At 36.5% G+C, this 16442-nt stretch overlaps 1 protein-coding gene across 18 annotated transcripts in view; it reads left to right on the top strand.

Annotated features, from left to right (window-relative positions):
- Window positions 1-16442, top strand: part of adgrl2a (adhesion G protein-coupled receptor L2a) — a 191856-nt gene that overhangs the window by 127779 nt on the left and 47635 nt on the right. For 12 of the 18 annotated variants that reach the window (XM_028811563.2, XM_028811560.2, XM_051933226.1 and 9 more), the window contains exons 6-14: window positions 3637-3933; window positions 4844-4947; window positions 5500-5685; window positions 6554-6592; window positions 10450-10633; window positions 11581-11703; window positions 12700-12905; window positions 13373-13546; window positions 14038-14247. In XM_028811563.2, coding sequence (XP_028667396.2) covers window positions 3637-3933; window positions 4844-4947; window positions 5500-5685; window positions 6554-6592; window positions 10450-10633; window positions 11581-11703; window positions 12700-12905; window positions 13373-13546; window positions 14038-14247 — 1523 coding nt within the window. The remainder of the gene's footprint in view (window positions 1-3636; window positions 3934-4843; window positions 4948-5499; window positions 5686-6553; window positions 6593-10449; window positions 10634-11580; window positions 11704-12699; window positions 12906-13372; window positions 13547-14037; window positions 14248-16442) is intronic. The other 6 variants (XM_051933233.1, XM_051933225.1, XM_028811570.2 and 3 more) reach the window with 1 other exon arrangement.

Below are 16442 nucleotides of genomic sequence, written 5' to 3'. Positions count from 1 at the left end.
ACACCCTCATTTCTTTTCACCTTTTTTGGAATTCAGTATGGCAGTAATAACTGAGTGAATAAAATCCCATTTCTTTATTTCTTCATCAGGCAAATAATCTGAAAGCAATAAGTTGGCCACTTGCTACACTTCACAAGTCAATTGTGCTGATTCCTATTAAATAAATGCAATGACAAATTTTGTGCATGTGATGCATGAGCATGAAAAAAGAAAACATAAAAACCTGCAGGCATTAGTCATGGTATTAGCAGCTGTTTCTTTCATAATGAGAGTGATGTTGAGAGCTTCTGAAGTCCAATCTAAGTTGTTAACATGCTGACAATAAGAGACAGCTGGGCTGTGTTCAATACTTATCACTCTTTTTGCAGGGATTATTGTGTCTAGGTTTGATTTTCTCCTCTTTCTGAGTGTTAATTGAACTGCTATTAATATACAGCATTCTCAGGATTTTCAACTTCCTTTCTTCTAACAATACAATGTTTGCAGTGTTCTCCTTGACATCAAAATAATAAATTACATTGTCTTATAAAATACAACTCTGAGGAACATTATCCTTATGTTAGTTGAGGATACACTCTAGATTTCTAGCCAGCAAGACTGCACCTACCATAATCAAAGCAAAATTACTGGGAATAGTTATGAGATGTCAGGTGGATGGTGAAGGAACAGACAACACACCGTGTTAAAATAGGTTTTAAAACAGTAGGTGATATGCAGAGTGTCATCATGATGAGACATGCACCTCTCTTGAAATCAATGAAAGCAGCCTTTTGAATGCATGATAAGTGCACATGTCATTTGTGCTTTCGGTAGCAATAAACAAAAGCAGTAGACAATGGGCAGAAATGTTTTTAATCCATTTTATCCTAAATGAAATGTGAGGAAAAGGTGGTTTTTATTTATTTAACATTTACAAGGGTGCTACACTGGCTAGCACCACTGCCTCAAGCATCCAGCATCTTGTGTTTCAATCCCATACTTGGTCACTTGTCTGTATTGCATTTACATGATCTCCCTTTGTTTGTTTGAGATTTTTTTTCTGGTTTTCTTACACATCCCACATCCATGTAAGTGTAAATGACCAATGTAAGAAAATGAATGTATGTGTAAGTGTGCTCTGGGATGAACTAGTAGTACATAAAGGGTTGATTTATGACTTGCACCCAGTCCTGCTGGGATAGGGTTTGACCCCTTGAATCACTGAACATGATTAAGAAAGTTTGACAGTGATAGCTATAGTTTTAACACCATGGCCAAGAGGTGAAGAGAGGTTAGTGCTACTGACCTATTACTCCATAGAGTTGAATTACCCCTGCAACTGTCTTATGTGGCATTTACATGTTTGAGCATATATAAATAAAATGTATGATGATCTTGTCTCCAGGTTAATTTCCTTTTGTTATTGTACTTTCCTACCTTGACCTCAATTGGCTTTGCTTTGATCTTGTGTGTATGCATGTTTACCCTCAGATTGACTAATTCCCTCATCTAGGGTCAATTTCTGCCTTGCACCTTTAGTTTCCAGAACAGGTTGTGGCTCACTGTGAGCTAAGAAATTTATAGATCAAAGAACAGATGGAAGCAGATTGCAGTCTTTGTGCAGTGCTTAACTGTTTTGTCCTATAGCCTAGAGAACCTGGGTTTGATCCTTACACTGATCATCATCTGGATTTTCCTTATTATAATTGAGCCTGTTTACAATTCTTTCGCTCACGTCCCAAAGCTGTGTAAGTTAAGTTAAATAGTAACTGTAAATTCTGTCACCGTGAGCCAGTGTGGTTACAGCCATGTGCCTGATGCTGCTAGGACTGACAGCAGCAGCTTACGTGTAACAGTCAATATTTCAGAAGGGGGTGCGTTGTATTCTTAGATAACTAATATACAGTATATGTTGAGTTCTTGCTGCAGTAAAGATTAATCGTGTTATCAGTCATTTTTCTAACCCACTTAGTCCTGACCAGGTTCGTGGTTGGTGCAGGAGTCTATCCCAGCTAGCAGAGATTGCAAAGCAGGAACATACCCTGGACAGAGCAAACACACCCACAAACACCAACCACACATTAGGGTCAATTTAGTATCACCAATCCACCTAACCTGCATGTCTTTGGACTCTGGGAGGAAACCAGAGCAAACCCGCACAGGCACAAGGAGAACATGCAAACTTCATGCAGGAAGGACCCGGGATGTGAGCCCAGGTCTCCTTACTGCAAGGCAATAGCGTTACCACTTCATCACCTTGACACACCCCACTAATCCTGTTCTTTTAAATATATTTATGGTCACTTTCTCTGTCTTTGTTTACAGCTCACTTGGTAGACTAATGCTTTTAATAGTAGTTTAACCCTATAAGTAAAATATAAATCTGTTGCATTAACTGCTTAAAATATTTTTGAATCCTTCCAATTTTGGCACCATTTGCTTCCAAAATTAGACTGCAGTTTGGCAGGGCTATTATTGTTGCTTTTAAACAAGGGCCATTAACCAAAATGAAATGAAATTAGGTAAACAAGAACAGTTTTCATCACATTGTCAACAACACTTTCATCAAAATGCTGAATATGCATTTCAACTTGTATTAATAAAAGTGAATAGCAATGCTGGCAACATTTTATTTTTGTAACTACAACAGAGAAAAACCATGTTAAGCACTTTGTTAGTTGTTTCAAGGGTAGGACAAAAGAGAAATGTCAGTGTCACCTCTAGAGAAAACATTTCCGCTAGACGTAATTGCAGTACTTTACTGGCTATTAAATAAGTGCATTGCTTTATGTTATCACACTTCTTTGTCACATTCATTTAAAAATAATAACACTGATCATGAAAGACATCTCAGCATCTTTTTCAACTGTTATACAAAGCAAATTGACTTTTCACTCAAATTTTTCTTTTTTTAGATATATTCCTAGTGATCAACTCTAACTTCGCTTTGCTTTCATTTTGAATATTTATAATAGAAAAGAAAAGAGTACTTAATTAAATGCAAAACCACTGTGAGTTAACAAATAATATGTTTAGGAGACAAGGTAACAAGGTTTCTGCTTGTAAAAAATACTTTAATAAAATCTATTTTCAAACTTGTGTCTTTCTGTATATCCCCATAAATTCCAAAAATGACCATATAAAGCATTATTCTTTTTAAATGCAAACAAATATGCTATTTACTTGTACTGTTTTCCTCCTGTTGTTGTTTCATCTGTTTTATGGAATGTTGGGTATAAATTTATTTAAAGGAAGCATACATTTATTCAAAGAAAGACACAACACGAAACTATAAATCTCAGTACACTATAAGCAATAAAGCATGTGTACAAAATATTGTCCATTTTTGAAATATAATCAGGCAGAATATTAAATCTTTCAGGCAAGGATTACTACTGGCTGGGAAAATATTGTAGTAATTATTTTCTTTTAAGAAGTAAACTGTGTGACTTGAAAGAATGAAAGTTTAAAAAGTTGTGTTTCTTTAGCCTTAATATTTTTGCTATGTGTTTTTCTTGGTAACCCTTACGTTCAAGTGAATACTGTGCTAAACATGAAAAGGTATGCTTTGTAATTTATTTGAAAGTGTAAAGGGACATCTGCTACGCAGTTTTTTTTCTGTGAATGTCAAAGTAATTCTGTTCAATTTACCTGCAGTGCCAACCGCTGTAGTAACGACTGCTCCGCCAGCAGAGCTGTCCAAAACCACAGTTACCACCACAACAACCACAACCCAAAAAGGTTTAATCATGACAACAACCAGTGGGACTGTGAAAGAAGGAAGCAGAGGGCCTAAACCACCACCTGGAGTGTCAGCTACTAAAGCTCCCACAGCAACCAGTTTCTTTCCTTTACCTGAAAGGTTTTGTGAGAGCACTGAAAAAAGGGGCATTTCTTGGCCCCAGACGCAAAGGGGGATGATAGTTGAGCGTCCATGTCCTAAGGGAACACGAGGTAATGTAAAAGCATTGAATATAATAAAGGGTTTCAGATAGGCCTTTAAATCATTTGACAGAGTTGTGCATATATGTAGAATATACACACATGCACGGTAATGTTCTGTTGTAAATGGAATATCCAATAGTTTGGCATAACCAGAGTAGTAGCTCTGAGGTTGTATGAACTGGCTTTAAATACGCCATCTCATTAAAAATGTTTACAAAATCAGGAATACCTAGCACTGATATCTGTAAAATTGTCATGTTGTGTCTATTTTGTGGATATTCTGAAAGTATGATGTAAATGTTATAAAACTTAAAGGCAATGAAAATGTACTTGTTTTCTGTAAAAAGCTGTAAGAGGACGGAATGGTTTCTTTCCTCCATGTACACTTTCATTGGTCTGGGGAGTTTGTTTTCAGAAGATGCTCACACAGCAGAAGGCCCTAAACAGGCCTGAAGTTAAATATTTACAAATTACATTACTATATTTTTCATTAGTATGTTTCACAAAGAAAAACTTTTGATGTGTTTTTGTACAGCATTTAAAAAGAACCAACCACTGAATTTTTATTTTGTGCACTTCTGTGTGTACTCACATAATGTACAGTATATAGATTTTTTGTGTGTGTGGAATTGTTAAAAATTCCAACATCTAAAATTCTTCTAACTTTTCACAATAATTGCACAGGTTATTTCTCTGTTACCTTAAATGATAGACTGTTTACTGTGAAGAAAATTAGTTAGTCTACTGTGATTTGCAGCAGTTATTTCAGTAATTTTTCCTGTTTTTTATCTGACAGCCCTTGCATTTTCAACTCCATATCTACAGAGCAGCAAAGTGCTGTATTTATCTTTGTCTTCTGTCACATTTGTACAGTCAAGCAGATAAACAGATTCAGCTTCACTAATTCTTTTTCTTGTAGGCACTGCCTCATATCTTTGTATTCTCTCTACTGGAACGTGGAACCCCAGGGGCCCTGATCTTAGCAACTGTACCTCACATTGGGTAAATCAAGTGGCACAAAAGGTTGGTCTTAAGATTAAAACTTTATATGCTAGTCAATTGAAATTAGCTTATTATGAGAAAAGTAAAACATGGCTAGTAAAACACCAGTAGATGCTGCATCTTTCATTTGCCAATGGTGTTATTATCCTACAGGTTTTATGTGTTTTTCCGGGTCAGGCTGTCTAACTAAATATTTGCGCAAAGGAAGTGGCTTAATTTTTTTTCCAGCAGAAACTCAATATTAGGCTTTAACATTAAAATATATCTGATGTAGTGTTTTTTTCTTTTTTCGGTTTTTGTCATACATCAAGTTGAACAGAAAATTCCTATAGATTGTTCACCTTTGACTCCTATCTGTTAACTTATTGTCATCAAAGGAGCTTAGCTAATAACACCCACCCAGTGCAATAGGCATAACGTTATCAGCTTCAATTAGTTAAGAATTTTTCATGCATGATAGTGTAGAAGAATATTTCATCACAGCATGCCTAGGCTGTAATGAGAGAGGAGAGCCTTGTAGCCTAAAATAATATTTTTTGAACCATGCTGAGATAATAATTTATATCACTCTAGATCAGAAGCGGAGAAAATGCTGCTAACCTTGCAAATGAGTTGGCCAAGCATACCAAAGGCCCCATCTTTGCTGGAGATGTGAGTTCATCGGTGAGATTAATGGAGCAGCTTGTTGACATTTTAGATGCTCAGCTACAAGAACTGAAGCCCAGGGAAAAGGACTCTGCAAGCCGCAGTTTTGGCAAGGTAATTGTTTTATGGTTAATGTTTTATTCCATTTCATCTTGTTACAAATAAAACTTTACATCACATATATTTGGGTGCCCATTTGTTATCTTTGATATTGTGTATTCTCCCTTCAAAATATCGTACTGCCCTGTACAATAAGTAACACTTTGAACTAAAATAGTCTCACAGAATGAGAGTTTATACTTTACATTACTGACGACACTTAATTTTTCCACTGTGGACATATAAAAAATACCCAGTTTCTCAAAGAAATATTTTTAATTTCCGGCTGTCATTTTTTTTCTAAATGATAAGTTATTCAGTAATGTAATTCATATTATATAAATTATTTTAAATTAAACTACCATGTCCAAGTCAGGTAATAAAATAGCAAAGAATTAGACAGCTTTCACTGGCATAAGCTTTGGCACCCAAAATTTGACTGTAATCTGAATTTTAAAAAGTTATGGCTAAAGGCAACCAGGCAGCATTTTGATAAAGACCAGTATAAAAATACCATAGAATCGATAAATTTTAAACACTATATTCTTAAACCATGATTCAGAAATTATCTATTTTTTTCTGGTATGTTAGACTTGTTGCATAAAGTTGCAAATTATAAGGAGTATAATAAATAAATGGCTAAATACTGCTACTTACTACTAGAAAGCTTGACAAGAAATTATATTAACAATAGCTGTTCTATCATTGTATTTATTTATGGCAAAGTACATAATCCTGGACCTTAGAAGATGAAAATGGTATTTCCCTATTAAAACATTGCTTTGGAGCTATTATAGATTAGTCCTGGACCCTAGTACTAAGCATCTAACTAATCATGTGTTTTTGTGTTTGATCTTTTTGTCTTTCTTTTTAATTTATAAAGCTTCAAAAACGAGACAAGACATGCAGGGCATACATTAAGGTATCTCAGCTATGCTATCACTATACGTCCTCCCTTTCCGCCCTGCTCAGCCGCATGATCCTTTTGTTTTGCTATGCAACCTCTTTCCTTTTTATCTGCATCCTACATTGTATAAGTAATTGCCTTCACACAGCCATAATTGCACCTCAGACCTGACAGTCCAAAGCTCGATCAAAGTAAAGAGAATTAATTTTCCTTTTTCCTAACTGTATGACAATGCTAGCCTCCAAGGCAAGTTTAGTGTTTTTATTGATACAGAGGTGAGTAGAGCAGGTGGTGGCTTATGACTGTTGCTTGTGTTATTTTTATTTAGTAGATGTTTGGTTTTCTTTGTGCTATAACTTGATGAGTTCTTGCAAATATCTTGTAGTAGATGCCCATATTGTCATATACTATATCCTTGGGGGCTAGGAATTGTCTTGCTGTACCTATCAAGTCAAAGGTGATATCAAAGGATGATGAAGTTAAAGCCAAACTGTTTCTAGCAGTTCTCTGAGATTGAGAAGTATTGTGATAATTCAGCATTTTAGCATGATACTCAACAGCAATTTTTGTGCTAAGCTCCATTTTCCATTTGTGATGTTTGAAGAATTTTATGCCATTTCAAGTGTGATCTGAACTCTTCTTTTCTTCAAGTCATGAAACCCCTTACATTTGCAAACCATATGCTAACTTACACCAGGTAAATTAAGCCAACATGGTCTTTGTGACATGGTTTTTCATTTGTACAGTAGATTAGAGACTAAAAATCTATACTTCTGTGTGACTAATAAGGCTAGCCAGGGCAAACCAATTTATGTCCCTTTTCAGTTAATGGTTGCAGCCGTTTTCATTGTGAGCTGCTTGACTATTCCATCTCCCATTAGAGAAGGAAAAAAATCCTTTTTATGCCACATCAAGGTATCTTCCACCTGCCAGTAAGGTCAAAGCGGCTCAAACAGAAGACAGAAAGAGGATATTAAGATGGATTAGGCTAATTAATCTTACTCTGACAGCAGACTTAGCTAGGTTTTTCTAATCATTCATTCTCATGAATACTATACCATACTGAAAAATAACTGAGCCCTTTTTCTTAAGCAGTACATTTACTGATAAAGGCCATAGAATTCTATAAAACTATGAAAATAGATTTGTTTAGTTATACACAATTTCATATATGTGTGTTTTTAAACAGTTATAACAAGGGTAAATGGAATTTAGCCAAGAACAAATTCTGATTCAGCAGTATTTGACACATTTAATGCATGGCTACATTATCTGTACATTAGTGTGCAAGAGCTTGGCTAAAATTGATTAAATGATTAGCCCGATTGATTTGATTATTTTCTAAAGAGATTTTAATGATGTCTCATTGAATTTCTGTATTGACTTTATTTACTGTCAGGATGGAGCTGTTCTTGGCAGAGTAGTGAACCCAGTAGATTTAGTGGATTATTATGTAATAAAACCTACTTACACTGTATATCAAAGCCCATCTTTTTGTAAATGTATAGCACTAGATTTGATTGCATTTTTAATTAATGTTGAAGTCTGCCATCTGCCAAATATAATGTAATTAGCACAATTTAGTACCTTATATTGTGAACTTGCAGTACTTATTGAGAACTTAAAAGCACTGTGCGTATTACTGGATTTTACAAATTTAACATATAAAATAAACAGAAATTATCTCAGAGCAAAAAGATCAGGAAATTTGGCTTGCAATGTTTTTTTTTTATTTTGTTTTTTTTTATAAAAGTAACATGCCAAAAGCAGTGTTCAAGTGGTTATCATTTAAAGTAGCATTCCTTTTTTTACTTATACTAGCCAACCCACGGCGTAGCATACGCCGCATAATTATGTATTGATGGGTGAACACTTCCTGAAAGACACAGTTGTCCAAATGGGGTTGGTTTTGAGGATACGACTCTAGGTGAATGAAAAGATGTTACTCTGGAGAGGGCAACATACAATACAGAATTTTACACGCTGCATACAGCGATTCACATCGAAGCATAGATACTGCTAAGACCAAGGGATACCCCTCGCAAACTGTTTTACACGCTGCATACAGCGATTCACATCCGCGACAAATATGATTCTTCTTAGATGGTGCTGTCGTGTCCACCCTTGCTCTCGAAGCATACACACTGCTTGGTCATGTGCCCGCTCGCAAGAGAAACTAACAGAGACCCGCCCACCAACTCTAAGACCATGGGATACCCCTCGCAAACTGTTTTACACGCTGCATACAGCGATTCACATCTGCGACAAACATGCCTCTTCTTAGATGGTCCTGCCGCGTCCACCCTCATTCTCGAAGCATACACACCGCCTGGTCATGTGCCCGCTTGCAAGAGCAACTCACGGACACCCGCCCACCAACTCTAAGACCATGGCGTGTAAAACAGTTTGCGATGGTGGACGCAGTTGTGCGTCATAACCGAAAAGAATGCAGTGGAACCTCGGTTCACAACCATAATTCGTTCCAAAACTCTGGTCGTAAACCGATTTGGTCGTGAACCGAAGCAATTTCTCCCATAGGATTGTATGTAAATACAATTAATCCATTCCAGACCATACGAACTGTATGTAAATATATATTTTTGTAAGTTTTTAAACACAGATATAGTTAATTAAACCATAGAATGCACAGCGTAATAGTAAACTAAATGTAAAAACATTGAACAACAGAGAAAACTAACACTGCAATAGTGAACATTTGAAAAAATCCGTAATTTAATAAACCACCAAGAAAAGTAACATTTCAAAAATGCACACTATGAACCGATCGCTGTAAACAGAAGTGAAAACAAAATCAAGCCCAGTGCATTCTTTAACTGCCTTCCTACCTTATGAGTCCAGCCCTCTCTCTCGCTCGTGCTGCCAGTGTGTGTGCGCGGCTCTCTCTCTCTCTCTCACGCTGCCTGTGTGTGTGCGTCTGTCTCTCTCTGGCATTGCCTGTGTGTGTGCATCTGTCTCTCTCTCTCTCTCTCTCTCTCTCTCACTGCCTGTGTGTGTGTGTGCCTCTGCCTCTCTATCTCGCTGCCTGTGTGTGTGCGCGGCCCTCTCTCGCGCTGCCTGTGTGTGTACCTCTGTCTCTCTCTGGTGCTGCCTGTGTGTGTGCGTGGCTCTCTCTTGCTGCCTCTGTGTATGTGTGTGCGTCTGTCTCTCTCTGGCGCTGCCTGTGTGTGTGTGCGGCTCTCTCACGCTGCCTGTGTGTGTGTGTGTGTGTGTGTTTGTGTGTGTCGCACAGGAAATGCACAGGGAGAGACTGAACCTCGCAAGAGCAACTAACAGAGACCCGCCCACCAACTGTAAGACCATGGGATACCCCTCGCAAACGGTTCTACACGCCACATACAGCGATTCACATCCGCGACAAACATACTTCTTCAGAGGTGCATGTGGAGTGTAGCAGAGATGAACGCGAATGACGCCCTGCTCTGTGAGTTGCTGCGTCCAAGTTGGTGTGCGTGGCTCTGCAAGTTGTCGTCGTATCCAATGGTCTTAGAGTTGGTGGGCGTGGCTCCGTCCTGCGTGCTTTCATGGGTGTCTTGCTTGCGCTGGCAGCGGCTTAGTGAATTATATATATAGATGTTGTCGTTCTTTCCTTGTTATCATTTCCATGTTCAGTTTTCTCCTTGAAAGCACAGATGCATTAAGTGTAAATCTAATACTGTGCTTCAAGAAGGAGAAACAAAATGGGCAATATCTGGGCTGGACATATTCTTCAATAAAGATAGTTTTTGAGAGGTATTCTAAAACAGAAATGTCAAAGTTTTTCTACCTGTCACAGATAATTAATTAGCCTAATTTCAATGATAAATGTTTTTGTTTCATTTAGTTATTTTTTGCCTTGTCTGTGGTGTTTATAGGCAATTGTAGATACAGTGGACAACTTATTAAGACCCGAAGCCTTAAAATCTTGGGAGGACATGAACAGTACAGAACAAACCCATGCAGCAACCATGTTACTTGACACTCTAGAAGAAGGAGCTTTTGTTCTGGCAGACAATATTGCAGAGTCTTCTGTGGTAAAAGTTCCAGCTGAAAATATAAGTAAGTTCATATAGTATTGTAGTATACTGTATTAATGCATTATTATTAAGCTGAATGTTTTCTACAGGTTTTCTAATGTGCATGGTATTTAATATATTTTATATATATATATATATATATATATATATATATATATATATATAGCTGAATTCATCTGGCACTTTGTTCTAGTTATTAAGTGTTTAGTTTAAAAGACCGACAAAATCTAATTTTTGAAACGGGGCACAAAGGTTAGAAAAGGTGACACCATTGAACATCTATCTGTCTAAAGTAATATATTTCCAAAGGGAATAGATGACAACATTTTACAGGAATTGAAAGAAGTTTGTTGATAAATGGGTAGTTCTGACCTAAGTAATTTCACAGATCAAAGAGTGTTCAGCCTTGCATTGTAATTCCATAAACCTTTTCATGTAGTTAGATCATTGGCTCTGCATTGACTACCTAAATACTGTTTGCATTTGACAGACGATAGGCAGATGCAGTAGACCCCCCTGTTGTCAAGGCAGAATGAGTTATGTGATACATGTTGCAAAGATCATAAAAATATTTTCAGTATTTAATAATGTATTTAGTTATTAACAGTTGTAATATTTGTTTAACATTAGAGAGCATATTATGCGTTTGCATCTTTCTGTATTTCTGCAGCCAAGTATTCAAAATGTTACATTTTTGTATTCTTGAAGTTAAATTTATAAAATTAGTGCAGTATATATCAGCACCTGCTGTTGCTAAGGAATGCGGTTTTCCTCAGAAACCAATTAAAAGTAGTAAGATACAAGTTATGAATTTAGTCTTAACAAACTGTGTTTTTGTAAGTTTAACTGTATAGACAAATCTACTGCTTTCTAGAACTTTTTTTTTAATAAATGTGCAAGATTCTTGATGAACTGTGTGCACATTAATGGGAGCTGATTTTCTGTGTTTCCTTATTTGGTTTTGTCCAGTTCTGGATGTTTATGTACTAAGCACAGATGGCCAGGTGCAAGACCTGAAATTTCCCCAGGCAAGTAAGGAAGGAGTTTCATTCCAGCTATCTGCCAACACTGTCAAGCTGAATAGTCGAAATGGTAAGTCATAGGCACAAACAAAGTTGGGCTGCTTAAAAGTAAGGATGTAGAAGTCGACCATTAGAATTAGTTTTTAAGTACATATACAACTAAAGTTGTTTTACAGCACTTTTTTATATTAATCACTTAAAACAGTGAAATTTTATAGTTTCTTCAGTCTATGCAATAATTCAAACTGGGGTACATTTTTTGATAAAAGTATTAATTACATTTCAACAAGACTAATACAGTTTGTTAGTACTTTGTTATATATTATTAACACCGATATATCTAAAGAGGACAACTGTTACTTTAATTAGTAGTGTCCTGCATTAGTAGTGACAGCATTTTGAAAGTACTTGTTTGCTTTTAAATATAGTTTAGAGAGTTAATTTTATCAACCAAGCAACTCTAAATTATCCTGCATTTCTTCAGTTTTTTCCACTCCATCCATGCTCTGAACCTATTGAAGCCCAGCAAAAACAAAGTACAAAGACAGAAACAAAATCTGAACAGTGACAAGTCCATTACATGGCACATTCACTGCAATTTGAACTCACAAGTATTTTTTTTCTTAAAGCAAACAGTTATTGTGGTGTTTCCTTATTTAAAATTCAGTTTAATATGTTTTACAGTACTACTGTAGTATTTACTTACTACTGTATGTAATATAACTGATAATACTATTTTATATGCCACTTATATACTTAACAATTAAAGTGAATTATTAATAAAGTTTCTAAATGGATTTGAGATTCACAAATACCAAGAAATGTTTGTTAAGCTTTTTTCATTATTTGTTTTCACATTTAATGGGAAGCATACTTAAAAAAAATACATAGTCATTTTGCCTGTTAGGTAAAGATTTTTTAAAAAAGTATAACAGATTGCTGAATAAATAGGTCAAGCTTATTTTGTTTATATGTTTTATTATACATTTTTGGAAAGCACTGTAGTAAAACAGAATAACAGGAAAGTATTTTTTATTTTCTTACATGTGTTTTTTTTTTTTTTCAGGTGTTGCAAAACTCGTATTCATTCTCTATAAACGACTTGGCCAGTTCCTGAGCACGGAAAATGCTACAATTAAGTTTGGCAATGATGCAAATGGCCGGAACCATTCTGTGGCTGTCAACTCCCATATCGTTGCTGCTTCTATAAATAAAGAATCAAGTCGTGTGTTCTTGACCGACCCTGTACTTTTTACTCTGGAACACATTGATGTAAGTCAGTCCTCCGTAAAAATTAATAGTGAGTAGTAAAATTACTAGAATTCTAAAGTGGACACAATCTCTCCATTTGAATTGTAAATGCTCTGTTAGGCCAAGGAAGAGTTTATTTAAGTCAGTAAACACAAAATTAAATAAGTCTGGTTCAGTGATTATTAGACTTAAGTGAATTCTTAATGAAAACTAATTCAGTAATCAACATTAACATGTAAATGATGCTCTTCTCCCTTACAGTGGAAAATTAACTGCTAGATTAGACATACAATACCAAGTACAGTTGTTTGCAGACCAATTATCTTGCCTGTTTAATTTAGTCAACAGAAGTCCTAAAAGGTCTGCAAGGCCAAGAATGATAAGCACCTATGCCCTTGTTGTCAAGTGCTTTAACCTAAGTGATTTTGGGGCTAAAAATCAAAGGATTTTTGTTGTTATTTATTTATTTATTTATTTTCTTATTTCAGTCTGAAAAGTATTTCAATTCAAATTGTTCTTTCTGGAACTACTCGGAGAGGAGCATGATGGGACACTGGTCCACTCAAGGATGCAGACTGGTGGAAGCCAATAAAACTCACACAACCTGTGCTTGTAGTCACCTGACCAATTTTGCTATTCTCATGGCCCATAGGGAAGTTGAAGTGAGTGTATTAGTTGTTTTCATATATCTTTTCTTGTGCTTTGCAGAATTACAGCCATTGCTGAGAACATTTGTCACATTTTTGTCCTTGTTTTATTATCCAGGACGGCATGATACACTATGTTAGATAATGCTTCCCCAGAGAAAAAGATACATAACGTGTACCTTTATTAAATCTCAAAGTACAGGTGCAGCTGTGCAGTTTCATTTGAAACATGTTTGATTTTAGTGTAGGATTAATACTTGTGCCAGAACATAAAACCTGAACAATACTATGTACGAGCCTAGTCTACTTTTGCCATTAATCTCACTTAACTGATGGCTTAGGCAGTGATTGATAGTCATTGAGCACATACTTCCTTGTGTGTCACCTGTAAAATAAAACTGTAATGTACCAGCCACTACTTACTAAAATGATATATGTGAGCATCTCTGCTTCTCTGTTTATATTGATAAACAGGTGAATTAATTTGCTTCATTCTTCATTTCCAGGACAAAGATGGAGTGCATGAGTTACTTCTTGCTGTCATCACTAGGGTGGGGATTGTTGTTTCCCTTCTTTGCTTGGCAATCTGCATCTTCACATTTTGTTTTTTCCGGGGCCTTCAAAGTGATCGCAATACCATCCACAAAAATCTCTGCATTAATCTCTTCATTGCAGAGTTAATTTTTCTAATTGGCATTGATATGACAGGACCAAGGGTAAGTAAGAGAGTCATTTTATTGATTTTGTAATCTGTCCCCCCACATGGTACCTTGGAAATGACATGAAATGAATGTGAGTTTAATTATGAAGATTGTTGTGAACCACTTATTCAAGTAAATGTAAAAATCAAAAACAGTTAGGTACATTTTATTGGTCTAATTACATACATAGAGTCTCTGAAACATTCAGTCCATTCACACACAGACAAAGAGAGGATTTTGATCCCAGGATGCTGAAACTATGAGGCAGCAGCATTAACCACTCTGCTATCTTTTAGAGTTAGATTCATATTTTTAAGTTATAAATAACAGACCTATTTTTGTTGGTTTTATTTATTATTTAGTTCCTTCGAATGTTTCTCCAGTTATGAGTCTCTCGTTAAATAAAAAATTCAAATGATTAACATTAATTCCTGGGTCAGTAGTTTTGATAGAAGTATTTGAAATGTTCCACATGTACAGTAAGTAGTATGTTACATTCAGGCCACTTTAGTCTTGTAAGAACACATGACTTTCCATTACATTTTTGCAGGTCTCATATCTAGAGGTTTGTACTATAGTCATCATCGTGTTTAATTGCAGCTCCTGAGATCTTTAGCTTATTTGGTGTTGAATTTGAATTTGTAGTCGTTTCCATAAGAATTATACTGGTGTTCCAACAAATACATTTACAGGGGTGGCCTGTTATAGGTAGTATGGCAGTATTTGCATATTTTCCAACTTTTGCACAATGAAGTGTGTGGAGCTCCAAGGAATGTTCATTGCCTTTGAAATGTTTTTGTTTCCTTCACCTGAAATTGTACTTCTCTTCTGACTTTTCTTAGATTGTTTTTTTAAATCTTCATTTTGAATTTTTCCTTTGAAAGTCTTCTAAATTTGGGACTTTACAAAGAGAGAGAGTATACAGGTGCTGGTCATAAAATTAGAATATCATGACAAAGTTGATTTATTTCAGTAATTACATTCAAAAAGTGAAACTTGTATATTAGATTCATTTATTACACACAGACTGATGTATTTCAAATGTTTATTTCTTTTAATGTTGATGATTATAACTGACAACTAATGAAAGTCCCAAATTCAGTATCTCGGAAAATTAGAATATTGTGAAAAGGTTCAATATTGAAGACACCTGGTGCCACACTCTAATCAGCTAATTAACTCAAAACACCTGCAAAAGCCTTTAAATGGTCCCTCAGTCTAGTTCTGTAGACTACACAATCATGGGGAAGACTGCTGACTTGACAGTTGTCCAAAAGACGACCATTGACACCTTGCACAAGGAGGGCAAGACACAAAAGGTCATTGCTAAAGAGGCTGTTCACAGAGCTCTGTGTCCAAGCACATTAATAGAGAGGCGAAGGAAAGGACAAGATGTGGTAGAAAAAAGTGTACAAGCAATAGGGATAACCGCAACCTGGAGAGGATTGTGAAATAAAACCCATTCAAAAATGTGGGGGAGATTCACAAAGAGTGGACTGCAGCTGGAGTCAGTGCTTCAAGAACCACCACGCACAGACGTATGCAAGACATGGGTTTCAGCTGTCGCATTCCTTGTGTCAAGCTACTCTTGAACAAGAGACAGCATCAGAAGCATCTCGCCTGGGCTAAAGACAAAAAGGACTGGACTGCTGCTTTCTGATGAAAGTAAATTTTGCATTTCCTTTGGAAATCAAGGTCCCAGAGTCTGGAGGAAGAGAGGAGAGGCACAGAATCCACGTTGCGTGAGGTCCAGTGTAAAGTATCCACAGTCAGTGATGGTTTGGGGTGCCATGTCATCTGCTGGTGTTGGTTCATTGTGTTTTCTGAGGTCCAAGGTCAACGCAGCCGTCTACCAGGACGTTTTAGAGCACTTCATGCTTCCTGCTGCTGACGAACTTTATGGAGATGCAGATTTCATTTTCCAACAGGACCTGGCACCTGCACACAGTGCCAAATCTACCAGTACCTGGTTTAAGGACCATGGTATCCCTGTTCTTGATTGGCCAGCAAACTCGCCTGACCTTAACCCCATAGAAAATCTATGGGGTATTGTGAAGAGGAGGATGCAATACGCCAGACCCAACAATTCAGAAGAGCTGAAGGCCACTATCAGAGCAACATGGGCTCTCATAACACCTGAGCAGTGCCACAGACTGATCGACTCCATGCCACGCCGCGTTGCTGCAGTAATCCAGGCCAAAGGAGCCCCA

The sequence above is a fragment of the Erpetoichthys calabaricus genome, chromosome 10, assembly GCF_900747795.2.
Source record: "Erpetoichthys calabaricus chromosome 10, fErpCal1.3, whole genome shotgun sequence".
Taxonomy (NCBI): domain Eukaryota; kingdom Metazoa; phylum Chordata; class Cladistia; order Polypteriformes; family Polypteridae; genus Erpetoichthys; species Erpetoichthys calabaricus.
The sequence above is the reverse complement of the archived record's forward strand: the minus strand, read 5'-3'. Positions and strand labels throughout refer to the sequence as shown.